This window comes from Coregonus clupeaformis, chromosome 1 (genome assembly GCF_020615455.1).
Source record: "Coregonus clupeaformis isolate EN_2021a chromosome 1, ASM2061545v1, whole genome shotgun sequence".
Classification (NCBI taxonomy): Eukaryota; Metazoa; Chordata; class Actinopteri; order Salmoniformes; family Salmonidae; genus Coregonus; species Coregonus clupeaformis.
The window spans coordinates 99,192,157-99,217,374 of NC_059192.1; the positions used below are offsets into that span (position 1 = coordinate 99,192,157).

The window sequence follows — 25,218 nt, forward strand, 5'->3', positions numbered from 1 at the left end:
TACGGGACTTGACTTACCCCTAACCAATAAAACTATAAATGCTTATGAGATTTCCTCCACCCTGGTAATACATGTTGAAACAAAATCCATGCTCTGTTAAATAGAACCAATCAATATTGAACATGTAGAGACTTGTTAACTAAACTTAATGCTACAATTTATTGTACCCCAGATGGAGTTTTCGTTGATATCCCAAACAATGAGATATTAAACCAACGAGTAAGCAGGCAAATTGAGCCACTCCCCCAGGAGGAGTGGGGGTCTGATACTGCCTCCCAGTCTATTTTGTCTCATGTGCCAGAAACCTTATGGACAGAACATTCCAATGACAGTGGACTGTTAGGCAGTGCTAGCTCAGTTATAATAACTGTTTATCTCTCCCCTCCTGAATTGACCAATGTATTTTATAAATTTGCCACATTACATATGAATCTTAAAATAATAGACATTTAATAAGTGTGAAGCAGAAAGTGAATATCCAATAGAGATTGGTAATAAAAAGATAGAGTAACATTGTTAAGGTATACTAAAATGAAAACAAGGCTTTCCAATACGGAGAAAGTTATCATGTTTGTTTTGTTTTGTTTTTAAAACCTTACAATAGGGGTAAAAACAGAACATTGTTTGAGAGTGATCCGTGTGTATTAGGAGTAGTGATTGAGAATGTTTTTTTTTCCTACTGGAAAGAGTAGAAGGGTATTAGTTGAAGGAAACAGGTATGGAGACTAGCGAAAGTGACAAAAACATTGATAAAGAAGGTGATGTCAAATGTAATGAGTGTTGGCAGTATGTGAATGGTAATATTAGTGGCTTTCAGATAGCACTCTAACAATGCAATATTTTTGTGAATTTAAAGATGCTGTGGTTTCTATACAAGGTCACATGACGAACAGAGGGATTGAGCATTGGGACTGATATTAAATTAGAAGCCACCATCTGGTGTTTGGGTTAAAGATACGTTTCCTGTGGAACAATAGATTGCAGCCAGTACTAACTGAACTCAAACAGGCTGTAAGGGACACAGTGGGGAAATTTGGGACAGAGGTATGAATAATTAATTGAATAAGACACGTTTTTGACAATTCCCAATTATTATTACTCAATTCTATAGTTTGGGTAGCACCAGTGATTTACGTAAAAGGTAATGTCATCAAAAACAACAATCTGTTTCCATTACGTGGAACTGTGTCCAAAATTGAAGTAGATCCAAGTAAATGTTTTGTCACGCCCTGGCTCTAGGGACTCTTTTAAGTTGAGCCAGGGTGTGTAGAGTTTATGTTTTGTGCTCGTTGTGTCTAGTCTAGTTTGTATATCTATGTTGGCCAGAGTGGTTCTCAATCAGAGGCAACGAGTATCAGCTGTTGCTGGTTGTCTCTGATTGGGAACCATATTTAGTCAGGTTGTTTTCCCACAGTGTTTGTGGGATCTTGTTCCGTGTTGGTTTGTACCTGTGGACGTCACGTATCGATTTGTTGTTTTGTTCGTGTATCATTTAATAAATAAGTATGTTCACCTTCCACGCTGCACCTTGGTCCTCTATATCCGACGATCGTGACATGTTTTTAGTACCAAATATTGCGCTGATAAGATTAAGAATTTGTAGGACTGATTAAGATGTAGCAAGAGTAAAAACAAACTACATGTTTATTTTCTTTCTTCCAGGACTTATTGAATGTCCACTACCAAGTTTTCTGATGAGTTTACCAATGATTTTGTATCTCTACCTTGGAAATGCTTTCTGAGGCAGGTGCCTTGGATATAAAGGTACCTGGATCCGGCTGTTAAGGGAGCTCCCAAATTAAGTAAGGCCTGGCCATTTTGTTTGTTTTTACCTGATAATGAATATTTGTTAGTGGTGTTAATATTGATTTATTGTGTAGGGTCTTTTTATTTTTTATTTTTTTATTTTAGTGGGTTTTTCACAGAAGTATCTATTGTCAAGAGTTTTGGTTGCACACATGTAAATTATCTTGATAAGTAATGTACTGAAAAACCCAATGTAAACCTGGTACACAAATGGTTTGAAATGTTTGTTTTTAATGAATGAGTCTGAGGTACAGGGAAAGAGAAGGGACAGAACACTCACTTAATGGGATTGAATGAACTCTGACCTCTGTTCTGACTTTCTGGTGAGGCCTGATCACCCTCATGAGAAAGGCTAGAGACATTGGTTGAGATTTAAATGTAAAGTGTAAACACTGATAATTAGGAGGAAGAAGTTTATAATTTATCAACAGTCCTATGTGTGATTCGGACCACGAATGAGGGACACCTCTCTCAAGTCTATTTGACTATTTCTTGAATTACCTTATGGGATACAATTATTTCCTTTATGGAGTTATCAAGGGTTCTAATTCTAATTTGATTTGTTATTCTAATTCATTAATTTGTATTAATGTTGTCGTTGTTTTTTTGGGACGCATGAATCACGATGTGAGTCATGTGTCCAAATGCGGAATTACCAGTCCACTGGGGACCTTTGGTAAATATGCAAATAGATTTTCTTCACATGCCTGCCTGTAAAAGAATAAATATATGTTGGTAATGGTTGACAGTTACTCCAAATGGATTGACGTTTTCTCCACCTCCTAGTTGTATATGAAGAAGTGTATTGCTATTGTTGTGTTTGTTTGTTTTTTGTCTTGCTTCAATACAAATCTCACCAGATTGGGTCTGCTGGATGGTCGGGATTTCTCCCTAAGGATTAGCCATCATCTCCCTGACCCTGTAACTATGCAGTGAGGTCGCCAAGATGATAGGGGAGTATAAGCCAATTTGGGGGGAAAAAATTGTTTCAACTGTGTGTTGTTATTCTCTTTGACATTTGTCTTAGACATTTGTATTACGAATATTGGTAGTAGTAATAATTTGTCATACAGTGAATAATTTATCATTTGTCATACAGTGAATAGTTTGTCTGGATTTCCTGCATCAGAAATGCCCTAAACTAAACTGTTGTTCTGGCTTGTCCTCTCTCGAGGTGACCACAGATGGTATCTAGATGCATGGAAGGGATCATTCGGCCAAGAACAGTGTGCACCTCACCCCCTCTAACCGGCTGAAGTAATGGTGACAATGGCGTTCACAATGGTCCACCACCTGAAATCTGAGTCCGAGCCAGCAACCTGTACACAGCAGCCAGTCGAGGCTATCAATGGCCTTTTCTCTCATGCCTTTTCTCTCAGGAGTGTGACATTAGTCCACGTGGAGTGAGCATGGAGAGAGATCCCATCCAAACTTCTCTCATGCTGCTGGTGTACTGGTCTGAAAATGGACATAATGGACCTTAAAGGATGGTGGTGGCTCAGGTGAGAGATTTGTCTGCTGTGAATATCAGATTATTCCCCAGATATTGAAATTGGGACATTATCAAGGGCCATCCACTTTGAACATGTGTGCCATTGGGAAGACGAACTGTAAAGCTGAAGAATAAAATGAAGACATGAGTGGGGTGGTCAACCGTGCCCGTAATTGATTTAGGCTTGTTTATTTGGGGTATCAGGTTGATTATGGAGGTCTGCACACTGCGAAATGTATAGTAATTTAAACTAAGAATGCATTGAGATACCAGTCTGTCATTACCACAAATGGCAGGCGAAAAAAGTTAATGCTAGAAATATAAGATGAATATATTGTATGTCCATATAAACGTACATTCTGCCAGTGTCGGTGTGTGCTAAGTTGAGGGTCTTAACTTCGAGTGATAGAACCAACATGAAGCACTAAGCACTGTCATTCTGAATTTGGGTTGGATAATTAATTGATTGGGTTCTAATTATGATTTGGAAAGGCGAGAAGTAGTGACAGAGCGATGCCCTAAAATGTGAGGAGAGCCACTAGAATGTAGCTTAGGCTAAGCTTGCCCCAATCTCATTCTTATCAACGTTGGTGTGAAACTGTTATAACATGTGTTCTCTCTCTTCCCTGTGAAAGTCAATATGGTTTCTAGGTGGGATGGAACATGCACTGTTTGCATTAGACAAACACACAGGCCCACCGTCTTTTGGTAGGCCAGATAATACCTTACTCCCACCCATTTCAGTAGCAGGAGTGATAACAGCCCCTTGGTGTATTAAAGGAAGAGCTAGGAGTGAGAATTGAAGGTTGTTTATAGTTTGACAAGTTTAGATGGCCCTAGTGGATTTGTTAAACAACAGGTTTTGTGTTTTGACTAGTCTCAGGGACTGTCACTGTAATCCGATTGTGGTAAGAGCTATGTAAACAATGGTTAAACATTGAGAGATTTAGTCACCTCTGAGTCTACAGATCCCTTGTGTATGTGTTTGTATTATAGATTGTAAAACCCAGAGTGAAGGGTTTGAGAGGTGTCTGGGGTTTATGTGTTGATTTCACTTACTTTAATATAAATATTTTGATAGAACCTCCTTTGATAGAAGCTATAATCTAATGCTTACATTAAAATGTAATGATCATTATCACAAGAGTGATAAGAGGAAGGAATTTGATGGAAAATGTTATGTTTGTAGATCAGATCAATGCTGCTTTTCTACTAACCAATTGGAATGTGTTCATACAGGTGACTGATTGAACGTGCCTGGAGGAATCCTCACTATCAGTTTAAGCAATTTGGCAGTATGCCCAGAACATTGTTTTGAGAACGAAAGATATCTCAGTTTCAAGGTCTCAGCTTGGAGAGAGGAAGCCTAGTGAGGTATTGGTCTGTCACATGCATGAACCAAACGTTGATGATTAATTAATAATGAATAATGAATAAGCTAAATCATGCAAATATTACTCGTCTGTGTAAGTATATAAGATAACTAACGGGACTACCCTGTTGGAGCTCCTGATCGACATGTGTACTTGGTGCATTGAGTTGGTTGGATCCTCTCCAGCGCGCTGATAATAAAGGATGATTAATTTCATATTGACTTCAGGTGTCCCTGGTGGTAATTTCCATGACATGGTGTTGAATTTCCACGACAGTATGATTATTGTCACATAGTATGTACTAGAGATACGAAACAGCAAATTACTAATCTTCGTTTAATTAAGAAGATACATTTTTTAAAGTTCTCTCCTCAAGGGTTTTTACATGACATGTTCTACTCTGATTTAGCCACTGTCTCCTGTATTCCTGATCCTGAGTTTGCTCTAGAAAATGTATCCTCCATATTTATTTATCTGGCTGATAAACACACCCCTTTTAAACAATTCAGAGTGAAAGATAGATCTAACCTTGGTTTAGTTATCTGAGCTCAATCAGATGAGAAATCAGGCCTGGGCCAAAGCAAGGAAAACTGACTCTGGAGTGGACTGGTAATTTTTCTAGACCATTAATGAAACATGTGTACTATATCGATTAAGAAAGCTAAATCAAGCTACTTTTTAATCTCTGACACTGCTGGTGATCCTTCTAAATGTGGAAAACAGTAACTGCACTAAAGCATACAAATTCCTCATCTTCCCTGCCTAAGCAAGTTCTGTCTGACTCTGGCATCATAACTGAGAAGAAGGGGATAAGTGATGCTTTTAATCATCATTTTATCTTGGCAGGCTTTTTATTTGAGAGAAACTGTGGTTTAATTAACCCTAATCAGTCAATCGACTTCTCTGCCCTCTGCCAGCCTCTAGTTGACTCGATGATTAACACGTCCGCGTCTAGTGAATCTTTGTTTTCATTTCAGCAATTTACTATCTGTGATGTCTAGAACAGCGCCGGAAGAAGATGGCTGCCGTTTTACAGCCCTCTAACCAATTGTACTATTATGTGTGTTTTTCCGCGTTATTTGTAATTTATTTTGTACATAATGTTTCTGCCATCGTCTCTTATAACCAAAGAGAGCTTCTGGATATCAGGACAGCGATTACTCACCTCGCGTTGGACGAACACTTTTTCTTCAACGAGGCGTTCGCGAAGGATATTCTACAGACTCCCGACAAGGCCCAGATCCCCGTCATTCGCGTGAGGAAGAGACGGAGATATCGTGGACGTAGGTCGGGGTGCCTTGTAAGGATCCGACGGCGAACGAGTAAACTGCCTCTCCCATCAATCCTATTAGCCAACGTTCAAGCTTTGGAGAATAAAATGGACGATTTAAGATTACGGTTATCCTACCAACGGGACATTAAAAACTGTAATATCTTATGTTTCACGGAGTCGTGGCTGAACGACGACAATGATAACATTCAGCTAGCAGGCTATACGCTACATCGGCAGGACAGAACGGCAGACTCGGGTAAGACGAGGGGTGGCGGTCTCTGTATATTTGTAAACAACAGCTGGTGCACCAAATCAAATACTAAGGAAGTCTCAAGGTTTTGCTCGCCTGAGGTAGAGTATCTTATGATAAGCTGCAGACCACACTATTTACCAAGAGAGTTTTCATCTATATTTTTCATAGCTGTCTATTTACCACCACAAACCAATGCTGGCATTAAGATTGCACTGAATGAGTTGTACAAGGCCATTAATCAACAGGAAAACGCTCATCCAGATGCAGCGCTCCTAGTAGCAGGGGACTTTAATGCAGGGAAACTTAAATCCGTTCTACCTAATTTCTACCAGCATGTTAAATGTGCAACCAGAGGGGAAAAAACTCTAGACCACCTTTACTCCACACACAGAGACGCATACAAAGCTCTCCCTCGCCCTCCATTTGGCAAATCTGACCATAACTCTATCCTCCTGATTCCTGCTTATAAGCAAAAACTGAAGCAGGAAGCACCAGTGATTCGGCTAATAAAAAAGTGGTCAGATGACGCAGATGCTAAGCTACAGGACTGTTTTGCTAGCACAGACTGGAACATGTTCCGGGATTCTTCAGACAGCATTGAGGAGTACACCACATCAGTCACTGGCTTCATCAATAAGTGCATCGATGATGTCGTCCCCACAGTGACCGTACGTACATACCCCAACCAGAAGCCATGGATTACAGGAAACATCCGCACTGAGCTAAAGGGTAGAGCTGCCGCTTTCAAGGAACGGGACTCTAACCCGGACGCTTATAAGAAATCCCGCTATGACCTCCGACGAACCATCAAACAGGCAAAGAGTCAATACAGGTCTAAGATTGAATCATACTACACTGGCTCTGACGCTCGTCGGATGTGGCAGGGCTTGAAAACTATTACAGACTACAAAGGGAAGCACAGCCGCGAGCTGCCCAGTGACACAAGCCTACCAGACGAGCTAAACCACTTCTATGCTCGCTTCGAGGCAAGCAACACTGAAGCATGCATGAGAGCACCAGCTGTTCCGGACGACTATGTGATCACGCTCTCCGTAGCCGATGTGAGTAAGACTTTTAAGCAGGTCAACATTCACAAGGCCGCAGGGCCAGACGGATTACCAGGACGTGTACTCCGAGCATGTGCTGACCAACTGGCAAGTGTCTTCACTGACATTTTCAACATGTCCCTGACTGAGTCTGTAATACCAACATGTTTCAAGCAGACCACCATAGTCCCCGTGCCCAAGAACTCTAAGATAACCTGCCTAAATGACTACCAACCCGTGGCACTGACGTCTGTAGCCATGAAGTGCTTTGAAAGACTGGTCATGGCTCACATCAACAGCATAATCCCAGAAACCCTAGACCCACTCCAATTTGCATACCGCCCCAACAGATCCACAGATGATGCAATCTCTATCGCACTCCACACTGCCCTTTCCCACCTGGACAAGAGGAACACCTACGTGAGAATGCTATTCATTGACTACAGCTCAGCATTCAACACCATAGTGCCCTCAAAGCTCATCACTAAGCTAAGGATCCTGGGACTAAACACCTCCCTCTGCAACTGGATCCTGGACTTCCTGACGGGCCGCCCCCAGGTGGTAAGGGTAGGTAACAACACATCTGCCACACTGATCCTCAACACGGGGGCCCCTCAGGGGTGCGTGCTCAGTCCCCCTCCTGTACTCTCTGTTCACCCATGACTGCATGGCCAGGCACGACTCCAACACCATCATTAAGTTTGCCGACGACACAACAGTGGTAGGCCTGATCACCGACAACGATGAGACAGCCTATAGGGAGGAGGTCAGAGATCTGGCCGTGTGGTGCCAGGACAACAACCTCTCCCTCAACGTGACCAAGACAAAGGAGATGATTGTGGACTACAGGAAAAAAAAGAGGACTGAGCACGCCCCCATTCTCATCGACGGGGCTGTAGTGGAACAGGTTGAGAGCTTCAAGTTCCTTGGTGTCCACATCACCAACGAACTATCATGGTCCAAACACACCAAGACAGTCGTGAAGAGGGCACGACAAAGCCTATTCCCCCTCAGGAGACTAAAAAGATTTGGCATGGGTCCTCAGATCCTCAAAAAAATTCTACAGCTGCACCATCGAGAGCATCCTGACTGGTTGCATCACCGCCTGGTATGGCAACTGCTTGGCCTCTGACCGCAAGGCACTACAGAGGGTAGTGCGTACGGCCCAGTACATCACAGGGGCAAAGCTCCCTGCCATCCAGGACCTCTATACCAGGCGGTGTCAGAGGAAGGCCCTCAAAATTGTCAAAGACTCCAGTCACCCTAGTCATAGACTGTTCTCTCTGCTACCGCACGGCAAGCGGTACCGGAGTGCCAAGTCTAGGTCCAAAAGACTTCTCAACAGCTTCTACCCCCAAGCCATAAGACTCCTGAACAGCTAATCATGGCTACCCGGACTATTTGCACTGCCCCCCCACCCCATACTTTTTACGCTGCTGCTACTCTGTTAAGTATTTATGCATAGTCACTTTAACTCTACCCACATGTACATATTACCTCAACTACCTCAACTAGCCGGTGCCCCCCGCACATTGACTATGCAACGGTACCCCCCTGTATATATAGCCTCCCTACTGTCACTTTATTCTATTGTATATATAGCCTCCCTACTGTCACTTTATTTTTACTTCTGCTCTTTTTTTCTCAACACTTTTTTGTTGTTGTTTTATTCTTACTTTTTTGTTTAAAATAAATGCACTGTTGGTTAAGGGCTGTAAGTAAGCATTTCACTGTAATGTCTGCACCTGTTGTATTCGGCGCATGTGACCAATAAAATTTGATTTGATTTGATTTGATTTGATGTGCTAGATGCCTTGCTTAAGATTGATGTAAAAAAAAAGTGGTGGCCCTTGTGATCTAAATAATTATCGCCCTACTTCTAAACTTTCTCGCCTAGCTAAAATATTAGAATCCTTGATTAATTCTCAGCTAAGATCTTTCTTGTCTTTGAAATGTATAAATGATGTGGTTCATTGTGTCGCTAAAAGGCAACATTGAGCTGCCCTCCTTATTGACCTGTCAAAGGCTTTCGACACAGTTGATCACCCACTGCTAATTCAGAGGCTTTCCTCAATTGACCTAGACCAGGCTGCATGTAAATGTTTTAAAAATTACTTGACTGATAGAACTCAATGTGTATCTACTGATGGTGTTAAATCAGCTTTCCTGGATATTACGAAAGGTGTCCCGCAGGGGTCGATTTTGGGTCCTGTACTTTTTAATGTATACATTAACAAAATCAACTTGTCTGTAAAAAATTGTAACCTGCACTTGAATGCCGATGAAACTTTTGTGTATGTTATTGCCCCCACGGTTGACCAGGCTCTATCGTTACTACAGTCAGCCTTAATTGAATTACAGAAAAACTTTATTGACCTGCAGATAAAACTAAGTATATGTTGTCCTCTAGAGTGCATAAAAAGAACTCAGATGATTTAAGCATATGTACTTTGGATGGTGTCCATATTGATCGTGTCCCTGCTTGCAAGTATCTGGGCATCTGGATAGATGAAAAGCTGTCTTTTAAAAAGCATATTGACGAGTTCATTAAGGGCGGCAGGTAGCTTAGTGGTTAAGAGCGTTGTGCCAGTAACCGAAAGGTCGCTGGTTCTAATCCCCAAGCCGACTAGGTGAAAAATCTGTCAATGTGCCCTTGAGCAAGGCACTTAACCCTAGTTGCTCTGGATAAGAGTGTCTGCTAAATGACTAAAATGTAAACCAAGAATAAAATTGGTCTTCTTCTATAGAAATAGGTCCTGCCTATCGGAGAAAGCAGATTATTCAGTCGACGTTCCTATCGGTCCTAGACTATGGCGACATCATCTATTTGAATGCAGCTGCTACTTCATTAAAGCCATTAGATGCAGTTTATCATAGCGCACTATGCTTTATTAAGGGTGACAGTTTTAGCACTCATCACTGCATTCTATACCAGAAAGTTGGTTGGCCCTCTTTGATGTCACATATGTTGACACATTGCTATGTTTTCATTTACAAACCCCTTTTACAAAAGGTTCCACTGTACCTAACATCATTACTAAACTTTAGACATATGAGTTACCAAACCCGGTCTAAGGGATGGCTAACCCTGGAAATTCCTTTGGTCTCTACTGAGTCAGGTAAATCAGCTTTTAGCTTTTTTGCACCTTATTTGTGGAACAATCTTCAACATTTTCTGAAATGTTATGTTTTGGTGCCTCTAGGCCAATTCAGAATGCTGATTGAGGACCTTTTTACTGATGAATGTCTTTTTTTTTTATGACTGTGTTTTTCTTTCAGCTTGCACTTTGTATTAATGTTTTAATGTGTGTATTTTCTGTAATTTATGTAATTCCTGGCTCATCTGTAAAAGAGACCTTGGTCTCAGTATGACTACCTGATAAAATAAAGGTTAAAAATAAAAATACAAAATCAGTACAATGTGCTATCTAGAACCAAAAAGGGTTCTTCGGCTGTCCCCATAGGAGAACCCTTTGAAGAACCCCTTTTGGTTCCAGGTAGAACCCTTTTGGGTTCCATGTACAGTAGAACCCTTTCCACAGAGGGCTCTACATGGAACCCCAAAGAGTTCTACCTGGAACCAAAAAGGGTCTCGTACGAGGACAGCCGCAGAACCCTTTTGGAACCCTTTTGTCTAAGAGTGTAGGCTGGTAAAATAGGTCCAGATCTTTTTTCACAACTTTAATAGTTGTTTATTATTAACAAGTTCTCATTTACAACTGCGACCTGGCCAAGATAAAACAAAGCAGTGCGATAAAAACAACAACAATACAGAGTTACATATGGAATAAACAAAACGTACAGTCAATAACACAATAGAAAATCTATATACAGTGTGTGCAAATGTAGCTAATTTTCCCCCAACATCGGACACCCCCTAACTTCGGACACTCTCTAGCGGTTGGAGGACTAAATCACCTCGAGTTCAACATTTAAATGGACTGGAAAAATAACGGTAAGTTTTGCGACTAAAGACACCCTTCTAGCTAGCTGACCACCGATTTTCATTGCAATTTTTGTAAGATAGGTTAGGTTTTGAGAGTTTTCAAAAAACTTTATATACATACACATTTTGTGGGACACGCTGTATATTGTAAAATTCGACTGCGCGACAGACCACACCTCATTTAATATCCAACTTTTTACCTCTGAAATATAGCTAATGGACTTTCTAATGTTGCTAGCTTAGTTGCTAAATGTTGATAGAACTGCTAAGTAAGCAAAAAGGAAAGAAATGGTAAGATAATACATATCACGAAAACAGCTGAATGTTGTCAAGCTTGACCTTTTCAGAATTGGAGTCCTTTGACGGGGGCGTTTTACACAATCTGCAAAAATAACCTTTTGACACCTATCACTGTTGGCTATGTTTAATCTTACAACAGCTACATATAGGCAGTATTTAGTCTAATGTTACAATGTATACATCAATATTAAACTAATTGGGACACTAATTTTCATTACAGATAACATCAAACAAAAAACGTGGGTACACTTTCAGTTATTGTGAAAACTTTCATCACTTTTCAATGCCTTAGCTTTGAAATGTAAATGTTTATAAATATTCAGATTGAGTTATCTTTCTAAAATGTACAGTGGGGAAAAAAACGATTTAATCAGCCACCAATTGTGCAAGTTCTCCCACTTAAAAAGATGAGAGAGGCCTGTAACTGTCATCATAGGTACACGTCAACTATGACAGACAAATTGAGAAAAAAAAATCCAGAAAATCACATTGTAGGATTTTTTATGAATTTATTTGCAAATTATGGTGGAAAATAAGTATTTTGTCAATAACAAAAGTTTCTCAATACTTTGTTATATACCCTTTGTTGGCAATGACACAGGTCAAACGTTTTCTGTAAGTCTTCACAAGGTTTTCACACACTCTTGCTGGTATTTTGGCCCATTCCTACATGCAGATCTCCTCTAGAGCAGTGATGTTTTGGGGCTGTCGCTGGGCAACACGGACTTTCAACTCCCTCCAAAGATTTTCATGGGGTTGAGATCTGGAGACTGGCTAGGCCACTCCAGGACCTTGAAATGCTTCTTACGAAGCCACTCCTTCGTTGCCCGGGTGGTGTGTTTGGGATCATTGTCATGCTGAAAGACCCAGCCACGTTTCATCTTCAATGCCCTTGCTGATGGAAGGAGGTTTTCACTCAAAATCTCACAATACATGGCCCCATTCATTCTTTCCTTTACACGGATCAGTCGTCCTGGTCCCTTTGCAGAAAAACAGCCCCAAAGCATGATGTTTCCACCCCCATGCTTCACTGTAGGTATGGTGTTCTTTGGATGCAACTCAGCATTCTTTGTCCTCCAAACACGACGAGTTGAGTTTTTACCAAAAAAGTTCTATTTTGGTTTCATCTGACCATATGACATTCTCCCAATCCTCTTCTGGATCATCCAAATGCACTCTAGCAAACTTCAGACGGGCCTGGACATGTACTGGCTTAAGCAGGGGGACACGTCTGGCACTGCAGGATTTGAGTCCCTGGCGGCGTAGTGTGTTACTGATGGTAGGCTTTGTTACTTTGGTCCCAGCTCTCTGCAGGTCATTCACTAGGTCCCCCCGTGTGGTTCTGGGATTTTTGCTCACCGTTCTTGTGATCATTTTGACCCCACGGGTGAGATCTTGCACGGAGCCCCAGATCGAGGGAGATTATCTGTGGTCTTGTATGTCTTCCATTTCCTAATAATTGCTCCCACAGTTGATTTCTTCAAACCAAGCTGCTTACCTATTGCAGATTCAGTCTTCCCAGCCTGGTGCAGGTCTACAATTTTGTTTCTGGTGTCCTTTGACAGCTCTTTGGTCTTGGCCATAGTGGAGTTTGGAGTGTGACTGTTTGAGGTTGTGGACAGGTGTCTTTTATACTGATAACAAGTTCAAACAGGTCCCATTAATACAGGTAACGAGTGGAGGACAGAGGAGCCTCTTAAAGAAGAAGTTACAGGTCTGTGAGAGCCAGAAATCTTGCTTGTTTGTAGGTGACCAAATATTTATTTTCCACCATAATTTGCAAATAAATTCATTAAAAATCCTACAATGTGATTTTCTGGATTTTTTTTCCTCAATTTGTCTGTTATAGTTGACGTGTACCTATGATGAAAATTACAGGCCTCTCTCATCTTTTTAAGTGGGAGAACTTGCACAATTGGTGGCTGACTAAATACTATTTTTCCCCACTGTAAGTCCCCGCAGAAATATTCCAACATCTAGTGGAAAGCCTTCCCACAATAGTGGAGGCTGTTATAGCGGCAAAGGGGGGACCAACTCCATATTAATGCCCATGATTTTGGAAGGAAATGTTTGACGAGCAGGTGTCCACATACTTTTGGTTATTTAGTGTAGCTCTTATTTGTATTTGTATTTATTATGGATCCCCATTAACTGCTGCCAAGGTAGCAGATCCTCTTCTTGGGGTCCAGCAAAATTAAGGCAGTTATACATTTTAAAAACATTACATTACATTCATAACAGATTTCACATCATATTAAGTGTGTGCCCTCAGGCCTCTACCACATATCGTTAACACAAAATCCATGTGTACATGTGTGTATAATGCTTATGGTATCTTGTGTTTGTATGCATGTGTCTATGTTTGTGTTGCTTCACAGTCCCCCCTGTTCGATAAGGTGCATTTTTATCTGTATATTTTTTATCTAATTTTGCTGCTGGCATGAGTTACTTGATGTGGAATAGAGTTTCATGTAGTCATGGCTCTATGTAGTTATGTGCGCCTCCCATAGTCTGTTCTGGACTTGGGGACTGTGAAGAGACCTCTGTTGGCATTTTTTTGTGGGGTATGCATCGGTGTTCGAGCTGTGCCCCAGTAATTCAAACAGACAGCTCGGTGCATTCAACATGTCAATACCGCTCACAAATACACGTAGTGATGAAGTCAATCTCTCCTCCACTTTGAGCCAAGAGAGATTGACTTGCATATTATTAATGTTAGCTCTCTGTGTACATCCAAGGGCCAGCCGTGCTGCCCTGTTCTGAGCCAATTGCAATTTTCCTAAGTCCCTCTTTGTGGCACCTGACCACACAACTGAACAGTAGTCCAGGTGCGACAAAACTAAGGCCTGTAGGACCTTCCTTGTTGATAGTGCTGTTAAGAATGCAGAGCAGCGCTTTATTATAGACAGACTTCTCTCCATCCTAGCTACTGTTGTATCAACATGTTTTGACTATGACAGTTTACAATCCAGGGTTACTCCAAGCAATTTAGTCTCCTCAACTTGCTCAATTTCCAAATTAATCATTACAAGATTTAGTTGAGGTTTAGTGAATGATTTGTCCCAAATACAATGATTTTAGTTTTTGAAATATTTAGTGCTAACTTATTCCTTGCCGCCCATTCTGAAACTAACTGCAGCTAAGTGTTGCTGTCATTTCAGTCGCTGTGGTAGCTGACGTGTATACTGTTGAGTCATCCGCATACATAGACACACTGGCTTTACTCAAAGCCAGTGGCATGTCATTAGTAAAGATTGAAAAAAGTAAGGGGCCTAGACAGCTGCCCTGGGGAATTCCTGATTCTACCTGGATTTTGTTAGAGAGGCTTCCATTAAAGAACACCCTCTGTGTCCTGTTAGACAGGTAACTCTTTATCCACAATATAGCAGGGGGTGTAAAGCCATAACACATCAGTTTTCCAGCAACAGACTGTGATCGATAATGTCAAAAGCCGCATTAAGGTCTAACAAAACAGCCCCCACAATCTTTTTATCATCAATTTCTCTCAGCCAATCATCAGTTATTTGTGTAAGTGCTGTGCTTGATGAATGTCCTTACCTGTAAGCGTGCTGAAAGTCTGTTGTCAATTTGTTTACTGTAAAATAGCATTTTATCTGGTCAAAGTTGACTAAGGGTTGATAACAGGCTGGTTATTTGAGTCAGTTAAGGGGGCTTTACTATTCTTAGGCAGGGGAATAACTTTTGCTTCCCTCCAGGCCTGAGGGCACACACTTTCTAGTAGGCTTAAATTTAATATTTGGCTAATAGGAGTGGCAATATCGTCCGCTATTATCCTCAGTAATTTTCCATCCAAGTTGTCAGACCCCGGTGGCTTGTCATTGTTGATCGACAATAATAAAATGTTTCACCTCTTTCACACTTACTTTATGGAATTCAAAATTACAATGCTTGTCTTTCATAATTTGGTCAGATATACTTGGATATGTAGTGTCAGCGCTTGTTGCTGGCATGTCATGCCTACATTTGCTAATCTTGCCAATGAAAAAATAATTAAAGTAGTTGGCAATATCAGTTGGTTTTGTGATGAATGAGCCATCTGATTCAATGAATGATGGAGCAGAGTTTGCCTTTTTGGCCAAAATTGTATTTAAGGTGCTCCAAAGCTTTTTACTATCATTCTTTATGTCATTTGTCTTTGTTTCATATTGTAGTTTCTTCTTCTTTTTATTCAGTTTAGTCACATGATTTCTCAATTTGCAGTATGTTTGCCAATCGGTTGTACAGCCAGACCTATTTGCCATCTCATTTGCTCATTAGCAAATTTAGGCATGACATGCCAGCAACCATACAATTTTTCAATTCCTCATCAATCCATGGGGATTTAATAATTTTTACAGTCATTTTCGTAATGGGTGCACGCTTATTAGTAAATGGGATAAGCATTTTCATAAATGTGTCAAGTGCAGCGTCTGGTTGCTCGTCATTACACACCACGGACAAACAAAAATTATTCACATTAACAACATAGGAATCACTACAAAACATATTATAGGACCTATTGTACACAATATAAGGCCCAGCCTTTCAAACTTTGGTTTTCGTAGATATGGCTACTATATTGTGATCACTACATCCGATGGATCTGGATACTGCTTTCAATTATTTATTTTTTGCATTAGTAAAGATATGATCAATACATGTTGATGATTTCATTCCTGTACTGTTTGTAACTACCCTGGTAGGTTGATTGATAACCTGAACCAGGTTGCTGGCACTAGTTACAGTTTGAAGCTTTCTCAAGAGTAGGCAGCCTGATGAAAGCCAGTCAGTATTTAAATCACCCAGAAAGTATACTTCTCTATTGATATCACATACTGTACATTATCAAGCATTTCACACATGTTATCCAGATACTGACTGTTAGCACTTGGTGGTCTATAGAAGCTTCCCACCAGAATGGGCTTTAGGTGAGGCAGGTGAACCTGTAGCCATATTACTTCAACAGTATTTAACATGAGATCCTCTCTAAGCTTTACAGGAATGTAGTTCTGAATATACACTGCAACATCGCCCCCGTTGGCATTTCTGTATTTTCTGTAAATGTTATAACCTTGTATTGCTACCACTGTATCATCAAATGTATTATCTAAGTGAGTTTCAGAGATTGTCAGAATATGAACGTCATCTGTTACTAACAAATTATTGATTTCATGGACCTTGTTTCTTAAGGTACATATGTTAACGTGGGCTATTTTTAAACCTTTTCTGGGATGCTTGATTATTTTTCTTGTTTTACTGGGAAGCTTAGCAGAGGTAGACATACTCAGGTTATTTTTATTAGTGCAGGGTGAGCTGCACACAGTGGACTTCCTACTAGGGCACACCACCTCAGTGCTAACAGTATTACTCTGGTTCATAAGCATATGATTACTGCATACAATAGCTGTAAGATCAGCAGAGGCATTCCGGGCAGTAAGAGGGACATAAATTAGGTAATTTCATTGTGTCTTCTATTGCCCCTAGGATGATGTACATTTGCTGAAGCATTATGACAACTCAGCGACACAGTGGTAGGGATTAAATGAGCTGGACTTGAGTCATTGAGAAGTAATTGTCTCAACGTGCCTTCTAATGCTGTGAAAGGATCCAGGAACCCAAATGATTTAGGTGGATCCCATCCTCCTTATAATACGAGCTTTCTTTCCAGAAGGTATCAAAATTGTCAATAAATGTTACACCCACAGAGATGCAATAGTCTCGTAGCCAGTTATGGAGGGCTAAAAGTCTGCTGAACCGTTCATGCCACGATTTAGGGAGGGCAGAGGGCCAGATATTATGGGGCGTTTGTTGGTGTCAAGTAGAAACCCAATCAGTTCTTTAAAATCCATATTCAGCTGTTCTGAGCTGCCCTTCATAATGTCATTTGACCCCACATGAACCATGACAGTATCATTGCTCTTGAATGTCTTCATTCTCAGTTAAGACGTTCAAGCGAGACACTTACACGCTAAAAAACCCAGCTTTGTTGTCCCACACGATGAAATTAATATTGAGACACAGAGCAGCATTACCAGAGGAACATCACACTTGTGATGGGCTGACCAGTGACACATAATCACAGGAAACCACCAACATTTCCTGATTATAGGGGAACAATCTAACGTCCCATTCGAATGTAGCTTAAATACCACTGAGTTTGAATGTTCATTTTACCTAATGACTTTTAGATATTGATATCCATGAAAGGATTTCTTCATTTTGGGGATGAAGCCATGTCCATTGTCCTTCAATGATTCAACATGGTTGAGGGAATTCCCAAGTCCCAACACCATAAAGGTGCATGTTTTACCACATCCATAGTGTTTAGGCACTGTGAGCCTAAACACAATGAGCCTGTAAGCTCTGTCAGTTTGCAAAAATGCAAATAGAAAGGCAAATGAGTTTCAAATTACTTGATACAGTTTGTCTCAGATAATTATAAAAGGTTGTCAGCCTGTTGTTTCCAAAATATTATTAATCTTTCACATAAGTTAATATATGAATCAAAGTATTGGCATTCTCTGTAGTTGCTGTATATATTGCAAACTTTTATAGCCTACGCCTCTTTCTTCGCATGAAAGAGCTCTGTTTTAGAATCTACACTCTGTCATTATCTAACCCTTACTGTAATTTTTTGTCTAATGACAGGATACAGGAGGATATGAGAGGAATGTTATTTTAAAATGAGTCTTAGTGATTGGCTACACACTGGGGGGAGAGGGGGTTGGGAATGCAGTTAGGGAAAGTCGTATTCGGTCTGTGCTCCACGCACTACGACTGCTAGTCTCGGCTCCCTTGTCAGGAGACACAGCAAACATGCAAAAATAGATAATGTTTAGGCTACTTACCTATCATCTCCCACACAGACTTTTAGTTAGTGCAGCAAATCAGTAACAACAAAATAAACATACCATCAATGACAAAATATAGCAGCATGAACATCAGTGTGGCAATCCTTCTCCATCCGAACAAATGGTTCATTGCTCTAAGGCTTGAGCTGTTCAGTGGTGTGCACTGCGAAGAACGGGAAAGTTATAGAGAGAATAGACTCAACCAGACCAGCTGCCCTCTGTGGTGTATCATTACACTGATTCTGTTAGTAGTTCTGTTGCAGTTAGTAGATTTGTTGTGTAGTGATGAACCAGAGTGTACTGTAGGTTGTTAAAGACTTCCTTCTAGTGGAGAAATTTGAGAATTTCACTGTATTTTTAGTCATTTAGCAGACACTCTTATCAAGAGCGACTTACAGTTAGTGAGTGCATACATTTTCATACTGGCCCCCCGTGGGAGACGAACCCACAACCCTGGCACTGCAAGCGCCATGCTCTACCAACTGAGCTACACGGGGCCGTGAACTGTGAACTGTTTGCAGTTTGCATCATCTTGTATGGTAGCCTTCTATGTTCTATTATGTGAGATATATACACTGAGTGTACAAAACATTAGGAAAACCTGCTCTTTCCATGACATAGACTGACCAGGTGAATCCAGGTGAAAGCTATAATCCCTTATTGATGTCATGGTCACCTGTTAAATCCACTTCAATCAGTGTAGATGAAGGGGAGGAGACAAGACAGGATTTTTAAGCCTTGAGACATGGATTGTGTATGTGTGTTATTCAGAGGGTGATTGGGTAAGACAAAATATTTAAGTGCCTTTGAACAGGGTATGGCAGTAGGTGCCAGGCACACTGGTTTGAGTGTGTCAAGAACTACAATGCAGCTAGGTTTTTCACACTAACCAGTTTCCCTGTGTGTATCAAGAATGGTCCACCACCCAAAGGACATCCAACCAACTTGACACAACTGTGGGAAGCAATGAAGTCCACATGGGCCAGTATCCCTGTGGAATACTTTCGACACCTTGTAGAGTCCATGCCCCAGTGAATTGAGGCTGTTCTGAGGGCAAAAGCGGGTGCAACTCAATATTAGGAAGGTGTTCCTAGTGTTTTGTACACACAGTGCCTTCAGAAAGTATTTATACCCGTTGACTTATTCCACATTTTGTTGTGTTACAGCCTAAATTTCAAATGGATTTAAAAAATAAATATGTCTCACCCATCTACACACAATACCCCAGAATAACAAAGGGAAAATATGTAAATTTTTATTTATTTACATATTTGTTGAAAATGAAATACAGAAATATCTCATTTATATATTCACACCCCTGAGTCAATACTTTGTAGAAGCATCTTTGGCAGTGGTTACAGCTGTGTCTTTCTGGGTAAGTCTCTTAGAGCTTCGCACACCTGGATTGTACAATATTTGCACATTATTCTTCTTCTTCAAGCTCTGTCAAATTTGTTGTTGATCATTGCTAGTCAGCCTTTTTCAAGTCTTGCCATATATTTTCAAGCTGATTTAAGTCAAAACTGTAGCTAGGCCACTCAGGAACATGTTGTCTTGGTAAGCAACTCCAGTGTATATTTGGCTTTTTGTTTTAGGTTATTGTCCTGCTGAAAGGTGAGTTTGTCTCCCATTCTGTTGGAAATCAGACAGAATCAGATTTTGCCTGTGCTTAGCTCTATTCCATTTATTTTTATCCTAAAAAACCCCCAAGACCTTGCCGATGACAAGCATAACCATGACATGAGGTAGCCACCATCATGCTTGAAAATATGAAAAGTGGTACTCAGTGATGTATTGTGTTGGATTTGCCTCAAACAACGCCTTGCATTCAGGACATAAAGTTAATTTGCCACATTTTTTGTTTTACTTTAGTGCCTTATTGTAACAGGATGCATGTTTTGAAATGTTTTTATTTATTTTGTAATGGCTTCCTTCTTTTCACTCTGTTATTTATTTTAGTATTGTGGATTAACTCCAATGTTGTTGATCCATCCTCAGTTTTTTCCTATCACAGCCATTAAACTCTGTAACTGTTTTAAAGTCACCATTGGCCTCATGGTGAAATCCCTGAGTGGTTTCCTTCCTCTCTGGCAACTGAGTTAAGAAGGATGTCTGTATCTTTGCAGTGACTGGGTGTATTGATACACCATCCAAAGTGTAATTAATAACTTCAACATGCTCAAAGGGATATATTAAATGTTAGTTTTTTATATTTTGACCCATCTACCAATAGGTGGCCTTCTTTGTGAGACATTACAAAACCTCCCTGGTCTTTGTGGTTGAATCTGTGTTTGAAATTCACTGCTCGACTGAGGGACCTTACAGATAATTGTATGTGTGGGGTACAGAGATGAGGTAGTCATTCAAAAATCATGTTAAACACTATAATTGCACATTATTGCAACTTATTATGTGACTTGTTAAGCACATTATTTTGTCCTGAACGTATTTAGACTTGCAATAACAAAGGGGTTGAATACTTATTGACTTAAGACATTTCAGCTTTAAATGTTTAATTAATTTGTAAAAATGTCTAAAAACATTCCACTTTGACATTATGGGGTGTTGTGTGTAGGCCAGTGACACAAAATCTCAATTTAATCAATTTTAAATTCAGGCTGTAACACAACAAAATGTGGAAAAAGTCAAGGGGTGTGAATACTTTCTGAAGGAAATGTATATACAGTGCCTTCGGAAAGTATTCAGACCCCTTCACTTTTTCCACATTTTGTTATGTTTCAGCCTTATTCTAAAATGGATTAAATTGAGATTTTGTGTCACTGGCCTACACACAACACCCCATAATGTCAAAGTGGAATGTTTTTAGACATTTTTACAAATTAATTAAACATTTAAAGCTGAAATGTCTTAAGTCAATAAGTATTCAACCCCTTTGTTATTGCAAGTCTAAATACGTTCAGGACAAAATAATGTAAAATCAATGTAAAAATCAATCTACACCCAATACCCCATAATGACAAAGTGAAAACAGGTTTTTAGATAAAAATAAATAAAAAATAAATACCTTATTTACGGTATTCAGACCCATTGTTATGAGACTCGAAATTGAGCTCAGGTGCATCCTGTTTCCATTGATCATCCTTGAGATGTTTCTACAACTTGATTGGAGTACACCTGTGGTAATTTCAATTGATTGGACATGATTTGGAAAGGCACTGTCTATATAAAGGTCCCACAGTTGATAGTGCATGTCAGAACAAAAAACAAGCCATGTGGTCGCAGGAATTGTCCGTAGAGCTCCGAGACAGGATTGTGTCATGGCACAGATCTGGGGAAGGGTATCAAAAAATGTCTTCAGCATTGAAGGTCCCCAAGAACACAGTGGCCTCCATCATTCTTAAATGGAAAAAGTCTGGACCCACCCAGACTCTTCCTAGAGCTGGCCACCCGACCAAACTGAGCAATCGGGGGAGAAGGGCCTTAGTCAGGGAGGTGACCAAGAACCTGATGGTCGCTCGGACAGAGCTCCAGAGTTCCTCTGTGGAGATGGGAGAACCTTCCAGAAGGACAACCATCTCTGCAGCACTCCACCAATCAGGCCTTTATGGTAGTGGCTAGACGGAAGCCACTCCTCAGAAAAGAATGGGAGAAACTCCCCAAATACAGGTGTGCCAAGCTTATAGCGTCATACCCAAGAAGACTCAAGGCTGTAATTGCTGCCAAAGGTAATTGAACAAAGTACTGAGTAAAGGGTTTGAATTGTGTGTAGATTGATGAGGGAAAAAAAACGATTTCATCAATTTTAGAATAAGGATGTAACGTAACAAAATGTAGAAAAAGTCAAGGGGTCTGACTTTCCGAATGCACTAGGGTTTGATTCAAGCTTGGGTTCTAAAGACACTGTATGTCATGTACTGTATTTGTTTCCCCCCCACACAACTCCACAACAAAGACGCGAGGCATGGAGGAAGATACTATCGTGTTATCCCAGCATCAGCCTTGGTGGTGTTCCCAATAATCTTTGCAGTGTTCTTCACCATAGGGAGATGGCAACAAAGATAAGATACATTTACTGTAACACAGTTCACTTATCCTGTATGTGTCCCTCAAAAAGAGCTGTATCTGTCTAACCGATTCTGTGTGCATTCATTCTCTCACTTCATAATCTCCAGAGAATCTTTGAATGGTGGATGACCAATCAATCCTTTGAAAAGCAGAGAGCAAAGTTAGTGAGAGAAAGTAGGTTGGTTGAAATTTTAAACCAATGGGCTAGCAACACAACGCTGCTTGGAAGAGTCTTTGTAATCTCCCTGATTTGAGGCTGGGCTGCAGGTGACTGAACAAAGAAAAGGTACCTCAGGAATACGTTTGGGAGGAGCAGCCAGATTGTGGGAGGGTTGGGGGCCTGTGTGGGGTAAGCAGAGATCTGTGTGGGTGTGTTGCGTCGGCTAACTCAGCCAGGTGAAACCTAGAAGATTTTACTTGGTAGGGGTGGGTAGAATAAACAAGCTGTGTGGTGGGTTGAAATGTCCCTTGGCAAAGAGCTCATCAACTGCTTTAACGTTTAAATGAATCAGTTACCTTGGCCACAATCAGACATACAGTGCTGAATGTACCATCAACATCATTTTGCATATAACTGTACTGGTCTCTCTAATTCCCTTCATAAGTTAACTTGCTGTATGTTGCAATACAGTAAAAGTAGCATTGTGTATTATTGATTAGCTGTATTACTTGCCATACTGTAGAAATAACTGTTGTAAAGAAAGGTACATCCCAAAATGTGTAATTTTTTATTTCATAAAGACACTTCACTTCACAAAATTCAGTAGGTTGTTGTGGTTGATCTCATATACTTACATTGAATAGGATATCAAGGTGTTTTGACACTTGAATAGGTTATTCCGGTGTATCTCTAGATCAGGGTTCCCCAAACTCGGTCCCACATAACCCCCAGGGTGCAGGTTTTGTTTTTTGCCCAGGCACTACACAGCTGATTAAAATAATTCAAGCTTGATGATGAGCTGTGTAGTGCTAGGGAAGAAACCAAAACATGAACCTGAGTTTGGGAAACCCGGCTCTAGATGACAGATTGATAAAGCCATCACCTGCTGCTTATCTATTGCATCATATTTTCAAACAGCCTATGAAGTATGATGCAATAGATAGAAAGGAAAACTGCCTGAAGGCCAGGGTATCAGGACAGGATATTATGTACATTTACATTGAAGGTTACTGAATGTTTATGTCCATTAGAGAGTATGGTAGTTCATGTGTCAAGACAAATAAATGCAGTTCAAAAGAAAATGCTATATAAAATGCAGCTGCTACATCTTTCAATACTGTGGTGGAGTAAATAGCACTGCATTTGAAAGTTATTACGGATGTTGCCTCTATCAGATCAGGGTGGCATGTCTTGTTCTATGACCATGGTGTGGTCCTGATAGAAATATGCTGTATAGAACATATTGTACAGACACCATCTGTACATCACTCTGCAAGGTTCTTTGAATAAGGCCCTGAAGTTAGTCTCAAAACAACACCCACAAGCAGAGAGTGAGTGGGAGCCTTGTGGTTGCTTTAGCTCAAGTAAAACTACACAAATACATGTATCAAAATGAACGTGTCAACATACATGGATTCCATCAACCACCACAACACCCCCATATTGTCTGTGTGTGTGTGTTAGTGCATGTGTGTGTGCATATACGCTTCTCTATCGCCATCTATGTCAGCGTGTGGTTATCGCTTATTTGTTCTCTCTGAGGTCAGTAGCCTACATGGGTCAGTCGCTCTCATTCTCCTTATAGGGAGAAGTGGTACCTTCCTCTATCTCTGCACAGCTTCTCTCAAGCAAGAGAGCTGACACCACAAACCATGCTCTCAGTCCCCTGCACCCACATTTAGCAGACACTCTTATCAAGAGTGACTTACAATAAGTGCATTCAACAAAGACAGACATACAATGAGAGAGAGAGAGAGAGAGAGAGAGAGCTCCATCAGTAAGTTAATACAGAGTGCAGTAGGAAATGTTGCTAAATGGAGACACAATCATGATCGTTCAAAAATGCATGAACCATTGGAAAACATTTTAAAGTGCTTGAATCGTGTGGTAATAATGATTTGCCAGGCTTAGCCGGAACTGGAAAGTGTGGTTGCCATGCACAGACAGGAGGGCAAGAGAGACGGGTTCTGGGTGTTTGAGATGTGTTCAGGTTTAACACTATCTTCTACTTGCTGTGACATACACAACCACAAGCTCACCAATAGCATCTTACTTGGATTAAATGCTCATAAGATAATTTGAAGATACAAGGGGTATGATGAATGATGTTTATTTCTCTTTATGGAGACGTGTAGTTAGGGTCTCTGTCTCTAAGCTAGACAGGATGTGGTGGGGCTGTAGAGAAACAGAGATGAAAGAAAACAGAGGCATGGAGAAATACACCATCTCTGACTAATATCATGAACCACACGGCCAAGGTGATAAGCACCAAAAACCTGTTCAGACTAGATTAATTGAAAGTGTTAAAATGTGGGATTCAGAGTAGGGCTAATGCCAAATAAAGTAGTGTTAATTGTATAGAGTTTGAACTTTTGAGGATATGGTAAGAGCTTTATTTGTCTCTTCCCCATAGTGGAGTCTTAGCAAAGATTAGGGATGGCTGCAGTGTGACACTACACTGTAAAAGTAGAAAGTCTAAAAACTGCATGGTTTTGTAATGAAACCATGGAAAGTAGTGCACCTAATCCAAAATCGAATCAAATCAAATTTTATTGGTTGCGTACACATATTTTGCAGATGTTATCGCAGGTGCAGTGAAATGCTTATGTTTCTAGCTCCAAAAGAGCAATACTGTCGGTAGCCTGGTGGTTTGGAGCGAAGGGAAAAATCTGTAATTCTGCCCTTGAGCAAG

The 25,218-nt window shown here is 40.5% G+C and overlaps 1 protein-coding gene across 5 annotated transcripts in view; it reads right to left on the minus strand.

Annotated features, from left to right (window-relative positions):
- The window catches only part of LOC121560707 (SLAM family member 5), a 38,835-nt gene extending 20,267 nt beyond the window's left edge, over window positions 1-18,568 (minus strand). For all 5 annotated transcript variants that reach the window (XM_041873631.2, XM_041873629.2, XM_041873626.2 and 2 more), the window contains exon 1: window positions 18,401-18,568. In XM_041873631.2, the coding sequence (XP_041729565.1) occupies window positions 18,401-18,470 (70 nt within the window). In that variant the 5' untranslated portion in view covers window positions 18,471-18,568. The remainder of the gene's footprint in view (window positions 1-18,400) is intronic.
- Between the last annotated feature and the right edge of the window lie 6,650 nt (window positions 18,569-25,218).